The 18344-nt window shown below is 46.4% G+C and overlaps 1 protein-coding gene across 1 annotated transcript in view; it reads right to left on the reverse strand.

Annotated features, from left to right (window-relative positions):
- The window catches only part of BRD1 (bromodomain containing 1), a 306498-nt gene that overhangs the window by 20239 nt on the left and 267915 nt on the right, over window positions 1-18344 (reverse strand). Inside the window, 2 exon segments of the mRNA XM_030215730.1 lie at window positions 13904-14031; window positions 15238-15367. Coding sequence (XP_030071590.1) covers window positions 13904-14031; window positions 15238-15367 — 258 coding nt within the window.

The raw sequence follows: 18344 nt of genomic DNA on the forward strand, positions 1-18344 counted from the left end.
GGCCCTGAAAAAAATGGACAACCTAACCAGCTTTCGCAAATCTTTGAAGACACATCTCTTCAACAAAGCCTACTAAGGACATCCTCACTAACTATTCCCCAAACTACTCAGATGCATCTAAAACACCTCTCACAACACCTACCTAGCACCTGCATCTAAATTACCTACCTTAGCTTATTATCGACTGTATCTAAGATCATGTAATGACTGCATCATAACAACACTCTGTAAGCCACATTGAGCCTGCAAAAGGGTGGGATAATGTGGGGTACAAATGCAATAAATAAATAAATAAATAAATAAAATAAATAAAAGATATAGTGGAATTAGAAAAGGTACAGAGAAAGGTGATTAAAATGAAAACCACTCTCCAACTTGAAGAAATGGCTGAGGAAAGATATGAGACAGGTCTATAAAATGAGTGGAGTGGAAGGGGTAAGCACTAATTGGTTGTTTACTATCAGAGAAAAGTATCACAGAAGTAAGAGATCAATAAGACAGGCTAAATATTTAATCAAGATCAGATCCTGATACCATCATCTTGAGTGAGAACAGAGTAATGCCCAATGTCTTCAATGACTATTTGCCTATTATATGCAGTAGCAATTTTGGATAAGATTGAATTGAGCATAACACTTGATATATACAGTGGGGGAAATAAGTATTTGATCCCTTGCTGATTTTGTAAGTTTGCCCACTGACAAAGACATGAGCAGCCCATAATTGAAGGGTAGGTTATTGGTAACAGTGAGAGATAGCACATCACAAATTAAATCCGGAAAATCACATTGTGGAAAGTATATGAATTTATTTGCATTCTGCAGAGGGAAATAAGTATTTGATCCCCCACCAACCAGTAAGAGATCTGGCCCCTACAGACCAGGTAGATGCTCCAAATCAACTCGTTACCTGCATGACAGACAGCTGTCGGCAATGGTCACCTGTATGAAAGACACCTGTCCACAGACTCAGTGAATCAGTCAGACTCTAACCTCTACAAAATGGCCAAGAGCAAGGAGCTGTCTAAGGATGTCAGGGACAAGATCATACACCTGCACAAGGCTGGAATGGGCTACAAAACCATCAGTAAGACGCTGGGCGAGAAGGAGACAACTGTTGGTGCCATAGTAAGAAAATGGAAGAAGTACAAAATGACTGTCAATCGACAAAGATCTGGGGCTCCACGCAAAATCTCACCTCGTGGGGTATCCTTGATCATGAGGAAGGTTAGAAATCAGCCTACAACTACAAGGGGGGAACTTGTCAATGATCTCAAGGCAGCTGGGACCACTGTCACCACGAAAACCATTGGTAACACATTACGACATAACGGATTGCAATCCTGCAGTGCCTGCAAGGTCCCCCTGCTCCGGAAGGCACATGTGACGGCCCGTCTGAAGTTTGCCAGTGAACACCTGGATGATGCCGAGAGTGATTGGGAGAAGGTGCTGTGGTCAGATGAGACAAAAATTGAGCTCTTTGGCATGAACTCAACTCGCCGTGTTTGGAGGAAGAGAAATGCTGCCTATGACCCAAAGAACACCGTCCCCACTGTCAAGCATGGAGGTGGAAATGTTATGTTTTGGGGGTGTTTCTCTGCTAAGGGCACAAGACTACTTCACCGCATCAATGGGAGAATGGATGGGGCCATGTACCGTACAATTCTGAGTGACAACCTCCTTCCCTCCGCCAGGGCCTTAAAAATGGGTCGTGGCTGGGTCTTCCAGCACGACAATGACCCAAAACATACAGCCAAGGCAACAAAGGAGTGGCTCAGGAAGAAGCACATTAGGGTCATGGAGTGGCCTAGCCAGTCACCAGACCTTAATCCCATTGAAAACTTATGGAGGGAGCTGAAGCTGCGAGTTGCCAAGCGACAGCCCAGAACTCTTAATGATTTAGAGATGATCTGCAAAGAGGAGTGGACCAAAATTCCTCCTGACATGTGTGCAAACCTCATCATCAACTACAGAAGACGTCTGACCGCTGTGCTTGCCAACAAGGGTTTTGCCACCAAGTATTAGGTCTTGTTTGCCAGAGGGATTAAATACTTATTTCCCTCTGCAGAATGCAAATAAATTCATATACTTTCCACAATGTGATTTTCCGGATTTAATTTGTGATGTGCTATCTCTCACTGTTACCAATAACCTACCCTTCAATTATGGGCTGCTCATGTCTTTGTCAGTGGGCAAACTTACAAAATCAGCAAGGGATCAAATACTTATTTCCCCCACTGTATTGTTGCCTACTTTTAAAAAAATAGCCTTGAAAATGTAGTTTTATTATGTTGCCTCAGGCTTTGGTAAGGCACTTACAGATTCAGCTGATTAGGTTTTTTTTTTAATTTTTAACTTACAATTCTAATAGATCATTTGCATATTCTGTACTAAATACAGGTTGTTACAAATCATCTCACTTTCACCAAGAAAACAAATTTTAAATAGATTTATTTCATAAATCACTGATTTTTATCCACACATAAAATCAAACAGAACCCCCCCCCCCCCCTTTTGACTAAGGTAACTCTCACTAAGACATTCAACTAAGTTGTTTCTTTTTAACAGATGCTCTCTGTATACAGGAGAGTAATCTACCCATATCAAACATCCAATGAAGATCAATCATTGAAACTAACAGGTTTAGTATCATGATGATTCTTAAGACAAAAATAATGATCATCTAATAATTAAATACTTATACAAAACTCTTAAAATCATTATTGCGGTCACGTGATGACCGAAACATGAGCGTGACCTGTTCCTTGGGAGCTCCCTGCTCCCTCTCCCCTCCCGCTATTTTGTCATTTAACTGGCATTACAGGGGGGGAGGATGTCTTTTTGATCCTGGATATTGCTGCTGCTGCTAGGCGAAGCTAGTGGGGATCCCTGGCTATTGTGCAATGGTTTCTTTTAGTGGCTATGACAAGCAGATCGAAGAAAGGTCTGGCCAACAAACCCCGAGTTGCAGAACCCAAGATGATGGTGGACAGGGAAGAGCTGGTCCTCATTATATCGGAGGAAGTGGCCTGACATCTCACACAATGAGTGAAAGCTATCGTGGAGGACAAAATGTCCCAATTACAGTCTACCATGCAAGAGACGAAAGAAACCCTGGGTGCCCAAGCTGGCAAAATTACGGAGGTCAAACAGCGACTTACCACACAGGAGTTGGAGTTTACACACCTGCAGGGCCAGCTAATGCCAATACAACAGAAGAATGTGAAACTGGAGGAGTGCCTTGACAAGCAAGAAAACCATTGGGAGAAATAATTTGTGCTTAGTAGGCCTCCCTGAAGCTGATAAGGATTTGCTGTCTCTCTTTGAGACCAAGACAAGCTGGGGCTGCCTGAGTGCTGCACACATTTTCTGGTGAAGCAGGCACACAGGTTAGGCCTGAAGCTGCAAGAGAGGAGGAGCACTCTAGAGTGGTCATTGCCTGCTTCCTAAACTATATGGACAAGATATCAATTCTGCGGGCCTACTAAACGGTGCGTCAGCTGGAGCTCTGAGGCCAAAAAGTGCTAATTTTTGAAGATTTTTCAGCACAACTCGGTGTTACGCAGTGGCAACCTACTGTTTGCAGCTAGTCAACAGAGGGATCCGCTTCTCCATTCAATATCCTGCCTGGGTTAAGATCTTTTATAACAGGTCAGTGAAGGCGTGTGATACAGTGCAGACGAAAACTTTTATGCAATCGCTGAGAGATGATGTGGTGCACCTGATCCCCTGCACCTTAATGTTTTTCTATTGCCATAGTTACACCGGTGCATGGCGATAGACTAGGGAGAGAACGGCAGTATTGTGCCCATACTTTCTGGCAACATGTTGACCTGTATTCTCCGGGCGAGTGAGACTAGCCCTGGGTGAAGGGTCCTGGTGCTTCACCGTCTTCGGATTACCATCACTGACAGTGTACACCCCAGCATCAGTTGGCTTTTCTTTCTTGGGGTTGGTAGACTATACTTCCTTTTATCTTGATCTCTACTACATTTGCGGTTGGGGGATGTTGCTTGGACTCACCTATAGTTACCCTTCAAGTTCAGCCCCACGGTGGAGTATGTATGGGGCCACTGGGACTTTTGTCTGCATATGCTCTGGGCATTCTAATGTGTTCTGTTCGTAAAATGGTTTATTCTGTATACATTGTTTTATGTGTGTGTGTGTGGGGGGGGGGGGGGGGTGTACTGTGGGAGGGGATGTGAGGGGATTGGTTCATGTGGATTTCATGTGCTTGTATATGTGTGTGTGGGGGGGGGGGGTATGGGGGGACTCTTGTCAGAGAAGATGGCACACAGAGCGTGGACGCCAGTGTATAATGTGCATGGGCTGTTTGAACAAGAGGGGGAAGGTGTGGCTGGGGCCCTCTGCCCTCATGTACTTGCTCTAATTTTTGTGTGGTGGCAGCTCCCTCCAATAGACTATGGGTGACCTGAAACTTATATCTTGGAATGCGAATGGAATTCATTCCCCTATTAAGAGAACCAAGATCCTCTCCCACTTGAGACAGTGTGGGGTCAATGTTGTGCTCCTGCAGGAGAGACTTACTTATTGGAGCTGGAGCACTGGAAATTACAAAAATGCTGGGTGGGGGAGGCACTCTCGTCTGCCTTTAATGGGGCAGCGCCCATTTTATTCAAAAAGAGATTAGATTTGAAGTTACACAAATTGATTAAAGATACACAAGGGAGGACTGTTAATGCCTGGGAGCGCTAATGGGCCAGAAGTTTTGTTCTGTATTATATATGCCCCCAACATTTATGATCATAAATTTTTCTCCCAATTGGTGGCAGCAATACTGCTAATATCAGGATTATCAGGGGTTTTGGGAGGGGACTTTAATATCACTAAAAATAGCATAGACTGCACAAAACACAGCGGCGAGACTAATCCTAGGCAAATCACGTTTTCAGCATGCTCAACCTCTGCGTTTCCTTCTCCACTGGTTGCCCGTGAGGGAACGTACAGTGGGGGAAATAAGTATTTGATCCCTTGCTGATTTTGTAAGTTTGCCCACTGACAAAGACATGAGCAGCCCATAATTGAAGGGTAGGTTATTGGTAACAGTGAGAGATAGCACATCACAAATTAAATCCGGAAAATCACATTGTGGAAAGTATATGAATTTATTTGCATTCTGCAGAGGGAAATAAGTATTTAATCCCTCTGGCAAACAAGACCTAATACTTGGTGGCAAAACCCTTGTTGGCAAGCACAGCGGTCAGACGTCTTCTGTAGTTGATGATGAGGTTTGCACACATGTCAGGAGGAATTTTGGTCCACTCCTCTTTGCAGATCATCTCTAAATCATTAAGAGTTCTGGGCTGTCGCTTGGCAACGCGCAGCTTCAGCTCCCTCCATAAGTTTTCAATGGGATTAAGGTCTGGTGACTGGCTAGGCCACTCCATGACCCTAATGTGCTTCTTCCTGAGCCACTCCTTTGTTGCCTTGGCTGTATGTTTTGGGTCATTGTCGTGCTGGAAGACCCAGCCACGACCCATTTTTAAGGCCCTGGCGGAGGGAAGGAGGTTGTCACTCAGAATTGTACGGTACATGGCCCCATCCATTCTCCCATTGATGCGGTGAAGTAGTCCTGTGCCCTTAGCAGAGAAACACCCCCAAAACATAACATTTCCACCTCCATGCTTGACAGTGGGGACGGTGTTCTTTGGGTCATAGGCAGCATTTCTCTTCCTCCAAACACGGCGAGTTGAGTTCATGCCAAAGAGCTCAATTTTTGTCTCATCTGACCACAGCACCTTCTCCCAATCACTCTCGGCATCATCCAGGTGTTCACTGGCAAACTTCAGACGGGCCGTCACATGTGCCTTCCGGAGCAGGGGGACCTTGCGGGCACTGCAGGATTGCAATCCGTTATGTCGTAATGTGTTACCAATGGTTTTCGTGGTGACAGTGGTCCCAGCTGCCTTGAGATCATTGACAAGTTCCCCCCTTGTAGTTGTAGGCTGATTTCTAACCTTCCTCATGATCAAGGATACCCCACGAGGTGAGATTTTGCGTGGAGCCCCAGATCTTTGTCGATTGACAGTCATTTTGTACTTCTTCCATTTTCTTACTATGGCACCAACAGTTGTCTCCTTCTCGCCCAGCGTCTTACTGATGGTTTTGTAGCCCATTCCAGCCTTGTGCAGGTGTATGATCTTGTCCCTGACATCCTTAGACAGCTCCTTGCTCTTGGCCATTTTGTAGAGGTTAGAGTCTGACTGATTCACTGAGTCTGTGGACAGGTGTCTTTCATACAGGTGACCATTGCCGACAGCTGTCTGTCATGCAGGTAACGAGTTGATTTGGAGCATCTACCTGGTCTGTAGGGGCCAGATCTCTTACTGGTTGGTGGGGGATCAAATACTTATTTCCCTCTGCAGAATGCAAATAAATTCATATACTTTCCACAATGTGATTTTCCGGATTTAATTTGTGATGTGCTATCTCTCACTGTTACCAATAACCTACCCTTCAATTATGGGCTGCTCATGTCTTTGTCAGTGGGCAAACTTACAAAATCAGCAAGGGATCAAATACTTATTTCCCCCACTGTATCTCTTTCAAAATTTGCTCACTAACTCATAAAGCGAATGCTACATACCTGTAGAAGGTATTCTCCGAGGACAGCAGGCTGATTGTTCTCACTGATGGGTGACGTCCACGGCAGCCCCTCCAATCGGAACCTTCACTAGCAAAGTCCTTTGCTAGCCCTCGCACGCCCGCGCGCACCGCGCATGCGCGGCCGTCTTCCCGCCCGAAACCGGCTCGAGCCGGCCAGTCTCATATGTAGCAAGACAAAGACAAGGGAAGACACAACTCCAAAGGGGAGGCGGGCGGGTTTGTGAGAACAATCAGCCTGCTGTCCTCGGAGAATACCTTCTACAGGTATGTAGCATTCGCTTTCTCCGAGGACAAGCAGGCTGCTTGTTCTCACTGATGGGGTATCCCTAGCCCCCAGGCTCACTCAAAACAACAACCATGGTCAATTGGGCCTCGCAACGGCGAGGACATAACTGAGATTGACCTAAAAAATTTACCAACTAACTGAGAGTGCAGCCTGGAACAGAACAAACAGGGCCCTCGGGGGGTGGAGTTGGATCCTAAAGCCCAAACAGGTTCTGAAGAATTGACTGCCCGAACCGACTGTCGCGTCGGGTATCCTGCTGCAGGCAGTAATGAGATGTGAATGCGTGGACAGATGACCACGTCGCAGCTTTGCAAATTTCTTCAATAGAGGCTGACTTCAAGTGGGCTACCGACGCTGCCATGGCTCTAACATTATGAGCCGTGACATGACCCTCAAGAGTCAGCCCAGCCTGGGCGTAAGTGAAGGAAATGCAATCTGCTAGCCAATTGGATATGGTGCGTTTCCCCACAGCCACTCCCCTCCTATTGGGATCAAAAGAAACAAACAATTCGGCGGACTGTCTGTTGGGCTGTGTCCGCTCCAGGTAGAAGGCCAATGCTCTCTTGCAGTCCAAAGTGTGCAGCTGATGTTCAGCAGGGCAGGAATGAGGACGGGGAAAGAATGTTGGCAAGACAATTGACTGGTTCAGATGGAACTCCGACACGACCTTTGGCAAGAACTTAGGGTGAGTGCGGAGGACTACTCTGTTATGATGAAATTTGGTGTAAGGGGCCTGGGCTACCAGGGCCTGAAGCTCACTGACTCTACGAGCTGAAGTAACTGCCACCAAGAAAATGACCTTCCAGGTCAAGAACTTCAGATGGCAGGAATTCAGTGGCTCAAAAGGAGGTTTCATCAGCTGGGTGAGAACGACATTGAGATCCCATGATACTGTAGGAGGCTTGACAGGGGGCTTTGACAAAAGCAAACCTCTCATGAAGCGAACAACTAAAGGCTGTCCTGAGATCGGCTTACCTTCCACACGGTAATGGTATGCACTGATTGCACTAAGGTGAACCCTTACAGAGTTGGTCTTGAGCCCAGACTCAGACAAGTGCAGAAGGTATTCAAGCAGGGTCTGTGTAGGACAAGAGCGAGGATCTAGGGCCTTGCTGTCACACCAGACGGCAAACCTCCTCCATAGAAAGAAGTAACTCCTCTTAGTGGAATCTTTCCTGGAAGCAAGCAAGATGCGGGAGACACCCTCTGACAGACCCAAAGAGGCAAAGTCTACGCTCTCAACATCCAGACCGTGAGAGCCAGGGACCGGAGGTTGGGATGCAGAAGCGCCCCTTCGTCCTGTGTGATGAGGGTCGGAAAACACTCCAATCTCCAGGGTTCTTCGGAGGACAACTCCAGAAGAAGAGGGAACCAGATCTGACGCGGCCAAAAAGGAGCAATCAGAATCATGGTGCCTCGATCTTGCTTGAGTTTCAACAAAGTCTTCCCCACCAGAGGTATGGGAGGATAAGCATACAGCAGGCCCTCCCCCCAATGCAGGAGGAAGGCATCCGATGCCAGTCTGCCGTGGGCCTGAAGCCTGGAACAGAACTGAGGGACTTTGTGGTTTGCTCGAGATGCGAAGAGATCCACCAAGGGGGTGCCCCACGCTTGGAAGATCTGGCGCACCACTCGGGAATTGAGCGACCACTCGTGAGGTTGCATAATCCTGCTCAACCTGTCGGCCAGACTGTTGTTTACGCCTGCCAGATATGTGGCTTGGAGCACCATGCCGTGACGGCGAGCCCAGAGCCACATGCTGACGGCTTCCTGACACAGGGGGCGAGATCCGGTGCCCCCCTGCTTGTTGACGTAGTACATGGCAACCTGGTTGTCTGTCTGAATTTGGATAATTTGGTGGGACAGCCGATCTCTGAAAGCCTTCAGAGCGTTCCAGATCGCTCGCAACTCCAGGAGATTGATCTGTAGATCGCGTTCCTGGAGGGACCAGGTTCTTTGGGTGTGAAGCCCATCGACATGAGCTCCCCATCCAAGGAGAGACGCATCCGTGGTCAGCACTTTTTGTGGCTGAGGAATTTGGAAAGGACGTCCCAGAGTCAAATTGGAGCAAATCGTCCACCAATACAGGGATTCGAGAAAACTCGTGGACAGGTGGATCACGTCTTCTAGATCCCCAGCAGCCTGAAACCACTGGGAAGCTAGGGTCCATTGAGCAGATCTCATGTGAAGGTGGGCCATGGGAGTCACATGAACTGTGGAGGCCATGTGGCCCAGCAATCTCAACATCTGCCGAGCTGTGATCTGCTGGGACGCTCGCACCCGCGAGACGAGGGACAACAAGTTGTTGGCCCTCGCCTCTGGGAGATAGGCGCGAGCCGTCCGAGAATCCAGCAGAGCTCCTTTGAATTCGAGTCTCTGCGCCGGGAGAAGATGGGACTTTGGGTAATTTATCACAAACCCCAGTAGCTCCAGGAGGCGAATAGTCATCTGCATGGACTGCAGGGCTCCTGCCTCGGAGGTGTTCTTCACCAGCCAATCGTCGAGATATGGGAACACGTGCACCCCCAGTCTGCGAAATGCTGCTGCTACTACAGCCAAGCACTTTGTGAACACCCTGGGCGCAGAGGCGAGCCCAAAGGGTAGCACACAGTACTGGAAGTGACGTGTGCCCAGCTGAAATCGCAGATACTGTCTGTGAGCTGGCAGTATCGGGATGTGTGTGTAGGCATCCTTCAAGTCCAGAGAGCATAGCCAATCGTTTTCCTGAATCATGGGAAGTAGGGTGCCCAGGGAAAGCATCCTGAACTTTTCTTTGACCAGATATTTGTTCGGGGCCCTTAGGTCTAGGATGGGACGCATCCCCCCTGTTTTCTTTTCCACAAGGAAGTACCTGGAATAGAATCCCAGCCCTTCTTGCCCGGATGGCACGGGCTCGACCGCATTGGCGCTGAGAAGGGCGAAGAGTTCCTCTGCAAGTACCTGCTTGTGCTGGAAGCTGTAAGACTGAGCTCCCGGTGGACAATTTGGAGGTTTTGAGGCCAAATTGAGGGTGTATCCTTGCCGGACTATTTGGAGAACCCACTGATCAGAGGTTATGAGAGGCCACCTTTGGTGAAAAGCTTTCAACCTCCCTCCGACTGGCAGGTCGCCCGGCACTGACACTTGGATGGCGGCTATGCTCTGCTGGAGCCAGTCAAAAGCTCGCCCCTTGCTTTTGCTGGGGAGCAGAGGGGCCTTGCTGAGTCGCACGCTGCTGACGAGAGCGAGCGCGCTGGGGCATAGCCTGGGCCGCAGGCTGTCGAGAAGGAGGATTGTACCTACGCTTGCCAGAAGAGTAGGGAACAGTCTTCCTTCCCCCAAAAAATCGTCTACCTGTAGAGGTAGAAGCTGAAAGCTGCCGGCGGGAGAACTTGTCGAATGCGGTGTCCCGCTGGTGGAGCTGCTCTACCACCTGTTCGACTTTCTCTCCAAAAATATTATCCGCACGGCAAGGCGAGTCCGCAATCCGCTGCTGGATTCTATTCTCCAGGTCGGAGGCACGCAGCCATGAGAGCCTGCGTATCACCACACCTTGAGCAGCGGCCCTGGACGCAACATCAAAGGTGTCATACACCCCTCTGGCCAGGAATTTTCTGCACGCCTTCAGCTGCCTGACCACCTCCTGAAAAGGCTTGGCTTGCTCAGGGGGGAGAGCATCAACCAAGCCCGCCAACTGCCGCACATTGTTCCGCATGTGTATGCTCGTGTAGAGCTGGTAAGACTGAATTTTGGCCACGAGCATAGAAGAATGGTAGGCCTTCCTCCCAAAGGAGTCTAAGGTTCTAGAGTCCTTGTCCGGGGACGCCGAAGCATGCTCCCTAGAACTCTTAGCCTTCTTTAGGGCCAGATCCACAACTCCAGAATCATGAGGCAACTGGGTGCGCATCAGATCTGGGTCCCCATGGATCCGGTACTGGGACTCGATCTTCTTGGGGATGTGGGGATTAGTTAAAGGCTTGGTCCAGTTCGCCAGCAATGTCTTTTTGAGGACATGGTGCAGGGGAACAGTGGACGCTTCCTTAGGTGGAGAAGGATAGTCCAGGAGCTCAAACATTTCAGCCCTGGGCTCGTCCTCCACAACCACCGGGAAGGGGATGGCCGTAGACATCTTCCGGACAAAGGAAGCGAAAGACAGACTCTCAGGAGGGGAAAGCTGTCTTTCAGGAGAGGGAGTGGGATCGGAAGGAAGACCCTCAGACTCCTCGTCAGAGAAATATCTGGGGTCTTCTTCCTCTTCCCACGAGGCCTCACCCTCGGTGTCAGACACAAGTTCACGGACCTGTGTCTGCAACCGTGCCCGACTCGACTCTGTGGAGCCACGTCCACGATGGGGGCGTCGAGAGGTAGACTCCCTCGCCCGCATCGGCGAAGCTCCCTCCGCCGACGTAGTCGGGGAGCCTTCCTGGAAGGCGACGGCAGCCGGCACCGCACGCGGCACCGACGCCGGAGACCTCACCTCGGGCGATGGACCTGCCGGCGCCACGCTCGACGGTACCAGTGGCGCAAGCACCACCGGTACCGGAGGGGTAGGGCGCAACAGCTCTCCCAGAATCTCTGGGAGAACGGCCCGGAGGCTCTCGTTCAGAGCGGCTGCAGAGAAAGGCATGGAAGTCGATGCAGGCGTCGACGTCAGAACCTGTTCCGGGCGTGGAGGCTGTTCCGGGCTGTCCAGAGTGGAGCGCATCGACACCTCCTGAACAGAGGGTGAGCGGTCCTCTCGGTGCCGATGCCTGCTGGGTGCCGACTCCCTCGGCGACCCAGAACTCTCGGTACCGACACGGGAAGGGGACCGGTGACGATGCTTCTTCGACTTCTTGGAACGAAGCATGTCACCGGAGCTTCCCGGTACCGACGAGGAGGACGTAGAATCCAGCCGTCGCTTCCTCGGGGCCGAGGCCGAAGGAGGTCGGTCTCGGGGGGGCTGTACCGCAGGAGCCCTCAGGGTAGGGGGAGACCCACCCGAAGGCTCACCGCCACCAGCAGGGGAATGGACAGCCCTCACCTGCACTCCAGACGATGCACCACCGTCCGACGACATCAGCAGACGAGGTCCCGGTACCATCGACGTCGATGCAGCTATCCGATGTCTCGGCGCCGATGCAGAGGTCTGATGCCTCGATGCACTGGCGGCCGAGGATGAAGCTCTGGACGCTGAAGACGCCGATGCACACGATACCCCCGGTGCCGATGCCGACGAAGAGCCCGAGAACAAAACGTTCCACTGGGCCAATCTCGCTACCTGAGTCTGCCTTTGCAAAAGGGAACACAGACTACAGGCCTGAGGGCGGTGCTCGGCCCCCAGACACTGAAGACACGACGCGTGCCTGTCAGTGAGCGAGATTACCCGGGCGCACTGGGTGCACTTCTTGAAGCCGCTGGAAGGCTTTGATGTCATGGGCGGAAAAATCACGCCGGCGAAATCAAAATCCGAAATGACGAAAGTGAGCACCAAAACTTTGAGGGAGAAAAATCTCGACCGAGGCCGAAAAGAGGCCTACCCCGATGACGAAAGAAAACTTACCGGGGCAAAGTCTGAAAATACGGGAAGGGGCAAAGAGAAACCCGAGGGGGCTTCCGGAGCACTTCCCGAACAAATTTTTAAAGATTTTCCGAAGAAAAAAAAAAAAAAAACACGTCGAAGAGAAAAAGGACGCGCGAGGTCGACTTTCCGGGGCTCGACACGGCGAAAACACAACCGTACCGAGTGCGGACGAAAGAAGACTGGCCGGCTCGAGCCGGTTTCGGGCGGGAAGACGGCCGCGCATGCGCGGTGCGCACAGGCGCGCGAGGGCTAGCAAAGGACTTTGCTAGTGAAGATTCCGATTGGAGGGGCTGCCGTGGACGTCACCCATCAGTGAGAACAAACAGCCTGCTTGTCCTCGGAGAAAATCATTTACGGACAAGCTCCGGAATATATGCGTCACCTTATCGACCTCCCACCCAGAAATGCAGTAGCCACCTTGAGGTCGTATCTCAACCTGCACTTCCCAAATTGCAGAGGCGTCAAATGCAAGAAGATCTTCACTTCGTCTTTCCAATACTCCTGTGCCAAGAATTGGAATGTCCTGCTGAAATACTTAAAACTGCAAATGGATCACCAACTGTTCAAGAGGCTGCTGAAAACCCACCTATTTGGAATGGTCTACTCCCCTTACACTCTTACAGATCAATAGCCCCACTTACATACCCCTGAAACTGTTATGCCCCCTTCCCCGCCTAATTTTTGTCTCTTACCATTTCTCTTATTGTATTGTCATTTTTACTTATCCTATATTAGCCACATTGTGCCTGCATGCGTGGGAAAATGTGGGGTAGAAATGTACTATAAATAAATAAATAAATAAATAAATATGTTGTATCACCTTATATCACCTCATACCTTATGTAATGAGTTTATCTCTTCGGGTAGACTGGATGAACCATACAGGTCTTTATCTGCCATCATCTACTATGTTACTATGTCACTGTGGATTCTGTAGTGGATTCTAAACCGTCTAAGATCCCAGGCATGGATCATGGGCACAAAGAAGTCAATTCTGTGTCTCAGCAATTGGGCCTCCTTGATGTATGGCAATCCCTTCACCTTACTGAGATGGAATTTACTTATTTTCTCCAGTCCATCATGTATATGCCAGCTTAGATTACATGCTGCTTCCAGCCCATTGCGTTTCCCACCTGCTGCTACTTCCAGCCCATTATAAAACATGAAAGAATTGATGGAAGTGTACACAAGATGCATGAATGTTAACAGATTAGAGCCCAAGGAATGGCACTATTGTTCACAAACTTCAAGTCTGCTAATTCAATATATCCTGATATACCCAATATTTGCAGAAAAGGAATAACGAGCATTGCTGACTACAAGGAATATTCCTTTTCAAAAATCTGTCCCACAAAAAAAAAAAAGAAGCAGCAATAATTAGACAAAATTACCATATTAAAATGAAAATGTACCCATTGTAGTTTTAATTCCAAATATAACTCTACTTACCAGCTGCAATCCTTGCTGCTTTTGCATAGTTTCCAGTCTCAATACAAGATATCAATTCACTTCTATCTTCTATGGTGTGTCGTCGTATAAGTGCTGGTTTTCCTTTACCACACTTTGGCAAGCAGAAACTGCAATTGTACAATGTTATAAAATGCAACTTGAATGCAAAAAACCTAAACACTTACATATTCCCATTCTAGATGAACAAACTAGAAACAAATATCCAATAAAGAAGTAGGCGTGTACACAGTTAACGCGCGTATGTGGTTAACGTGCGTTAAAAATGCTAACGCGGCTTAGTAAACAGGGCCTTTAGTATTTTTAATTGTATATGTTATTTTATGATATTAAGAGGCTCATTTTCAAAGCACAGACTTACAAAGTTACATATGCTATGTGCTTTGAAAATGAGCACCTTATTATTATTACTTAACATGCGATTACTTTTTTTAACTTTTTAATTATGTTGACTGATTTATATAATTTATAATCCACCTTGAACTTTGAAGACCACGTGAGGACTAGAAATGTTGGAATTAAATTCAGGGCTTTTTACAGAGCCAAGTTAGCGATTCCCACATGTCAAATGAGAGAAAGACCATAGGAATTGAATGAGCTTCCTCTCATTTACTGCACAGGAATCGCTAGCTTGGAAGTATATATAGGAAAATAAATGAAAAATATAATTATATTATTTAGAAAATCAATGTATGTTGTAGCCAAAGACAACAGAAAAAAGAGCCTCTCTCTTGCTGCTAGCCATACTTCACCATAATTTAAATACATTTTTAAACAAAATAATGTTTCTGAATAGTTGCATGCAGACACATTTTTATTTCTATGGGTAATGAACCAAGCCTAACTTATTTATTAGGATTTATTTACCTCCTTTTTGAAGGAATTCACTCAAGGCAGTATACAGTAAGAATAGATCAAACATGAGCAATAGGCAATTACAGCAGTAACAATATTCAAGTAACATTTAGTAAGTATGGCATGGTATACTACTTGCAATGACTACACAATACGTAATAGAACATTATAATTATAACTTGCTGTATGAAAGTCTGGCTCTAGACACAGGGCAATGCAGCTCATAAAAACTCTCTAAATCAACTTAGTTCAGACAAATATGCTAAGGTATTACTTAATTGAAGTAGAATTAACTTAAGAGGGTCTCTTACTAAAGATTAGCTCGAGTTATCTGCAGCAGGGCCCATAGGAATAAAATGGGACCTGCTGCAGATAACTCGAGCTAACCTTTAGTAAAAAGACTTCCTTAATACAGCGGACTGCAATGTTTTTTTTTCTCAATTAAATTTTTTTCATTTTACCTTGAATGACATAGTAGGCTGCTGCTTGAGGATATACTCGACTCTGATGCACACCGACGACGATGTTCCACTTTTCTTGCTGGAGGAACATCTAATTCCCGATTTCCTTCTCCAAAACCATTTGCCAAACCTGCAATGAAACAAATCTCTAAAATACCTGATGCTACACTGGTGTATGATATAGACATTTAAAATGTACACGTTCCAAAGAAATCTAGACATAAAAGATTTATGTCATTTTTATGGACATTTATAAGTGGCTGTGCTGTTTGAGTGTTTAAGAAAAGAACTGGATGAGAATACAATTCATGCTAATGCCTTAATAAAGCACAAGACATACTAGTGCTTAATGTATGTTTTTCCAAAATTAAATTTAATGATTTGAATGTTTTAATCACTAGTTGCCTATGCAGGAGGTGTAAAGGGGCCTTTAAGATAGTATATAATCTAAAGACAAAATTAAGTTCACCCTTGTTTGCCCTATGAAAAAAAGATGCAGGAGTTCCAGATGAAGCTGCATAATGTACACTCAACATAAGAAACTGCTGCAATACATGGTTTGTAATACATTGGTGAAAATATAGGAAACAACAAGAAAGACTGTTGGTTACACATGGAACCATAATGGTATCAAAATCTTTCCAAGATCAAATTTATTGTTAAGTATTCCTAAATGCTCTCCAATACTCTATAAACTTGATACAAAGCAGATATTTTGGGGTTTAGGTAAGATTGTGTTGTGAGTGAATGTGCATTATATTAGATATAAAGTGTATTATATAATAACAAAAAAATATGGGGGGAGTGGATCTAAGCCTCAACCACATAAGCAATCATGTTATTTTAAGCCATATTATATGGTGTCTGTAGTGTATTTCCCCATTTACGTCACCAAAACTCCAGAATAGGGAATCCGTGCACAATATTGATCTCATCTCCTCTATTAATTTTACGGGTTTACTCCAATCTTCTGGTACCATGCTCGATTTTAAGGATAAATTCCATATTACTAACAATAGCTCCGCAAGTTCATTTTTCAGTTCTATCAGTACTCTGGGATGAATACCATCCAGTCCAGGAGCTTTGCTACTCTTCAGTTTGTAGAACTGCCCCATTACATCCTCCAGGTTTACAGAGAATTCATTAAGTTCCTCCGACTCGTCAGCTTCGAATACCATTTCTGGCACCGGTATCCCCAGTGAAGACCTGCATCGGCTGTGATGAACTAGGGCCGGTGCCAGGCAGACTTGTACGGTCTGTCTCATATATGGCAATCCAATTTAGGATGGACTGGAAAAGGTTTTGACAGCTACTTCAGGGCTGGAACCCTAAAACATTGCTAGGCAGACTTTTACAGTCTGTGTCCTGCAAATGACAAGATGGATAAACTGGAGTGGGCTTCAATAGCAACTCCAGTAGTTGAATGTAAGGACAGGGCCGGGTGGGCTTCTATGGTTTATGTCCCAGAAATGCCAAGGAAAGACCATGACCAAGTATTTTGCATCATATTCATTGTTGATTTAATCATGAATTGATAATGAGTGAGACAGCTGGGCAGGAGGGATGGACCATTCAGGTCTTCATCTGCTGTGACTTACTATGTTACTGTATGTGGGTACAGTAGGTTTTTTGGTGGGTTTTGGAGGGTTCACACTTTCTACCACAAGTGTTAACAGAGTGGGATAGGAGCCTGGGTACCCTTCTCTACAGTCTACTATACCAACCACTAGGCTACTCCAGGGACCTGTTTGCTGCTCTAATAGGACTGGCTATAACATCTGAAGCTGTTATAGATGTTGGTATGTACTGTTTTTTTAGGGGGTGGGAGGGGGGGTCGTGCCTTAATCCCTCAGTGGTCACCTTGCCATTTAGGCAACCTGTTTGCTACTTAGCTGAAACAGTTCTAGACAAAACATTCTTAACTTTTAGCATCGGACAGTTTTGTTTTGTTCCATTATGGCAGAAAAACATCCAAGTTTTGGGAATGCTCAAATCCTGCCCCCCAACAGGCTTCCAACACGGCCCCCTCGTGATTTAGATGCACTGCATACAAACTGCATAAAAAACAGTCTTAAAAATGGGTTTCAAAAATAACGATTTGGACATTTGGCAAAGAAAATGTCCATCGGCTGCTTTGTGCCACTTTTTGGATGTTTTCCTGTTTTGAAAATGAGCCCCTAAATTACATTATATATATATATATATATTTGAGTTCTCAGGTTTGAGCAGGTGTTCCTACTTATAATGAGAAATATACAATGAATTTTTTTAAACTGACAATAAGCTGGGTGTAGGAGATTTAAAGGATTTCAGGATGTATTTTGTTCCTTGGACAGGCAGGGCCTGATTCTATAACTGGCATTGAAAAAAAATCGGCATGGATGGAAAACACACCTACATGTATTCTACAAATTGCACCTAAAGTTAGGCACGATTTACAGAATACACGTAGCGCCATCCACATAACTAAAATGTAGACACAGCCAATGAAAAGTTAGAGTAAATGCAAACACCTAACTTTAGGTGGAATGGGTTATTGTATAACACAGTATTTATATTTTAGGAATGCCCATGACTTGCCCGTGCTGTGGCCATGCCCACTTTTGAGATTTGCGTGGTAGAATTTGCACGGACTATTTTACAGAACACTTTGCGAGTAGTGCATGTAAATTCTAATTAGCACCAATAATTGCTTGTTAACATCCATTTATCAGTGCTCAGTGGCTTGTTAATCGAGTTGCGTGTGAAAATCAGAATATGCCTAGATATGCGTGAGCAACTCTAGTCGCCTACTATATAGAATTTGCAGGATAATGAATTAGTGTCTTAGAACAATGGGAATGCGAGAACAAAATGGGTAAGGAATGCTGAATATCTGGACCACAATACGTTATTGGAGTTAGTAGACTATATTCTGGAGATGGCGAACATATGACTTAAGCAGACATGGCAGAGATGTAACATTTAAGATATTCAGGAAGCCTTGGATAAGTTGGCACCAACAAAAGAAACAGTGGTGGGTAGAAAACAAGAGAAAATTTGGTTATCATCAAGTCTGCAGGAAAAGAAAAGAAAAAAAAGAAGAAGAAGAAGAACAAGAAAAGATT

This window comes from Microcaecilia unicolor, chromosome 10 (assembly GCF_901765095.1).
Source record: "Microcaecilia unicolor chromosome 10, aMicUni1.1, whole genome shotgun sequence".
In the NCBI taxonomy this organism is placed as follows: Eukaryota; Metazoa; Chordata; class Amphibia; order Gymnophiona; family Siphonopidae; genus Microcaecilia; species Microcaecilia unicolor.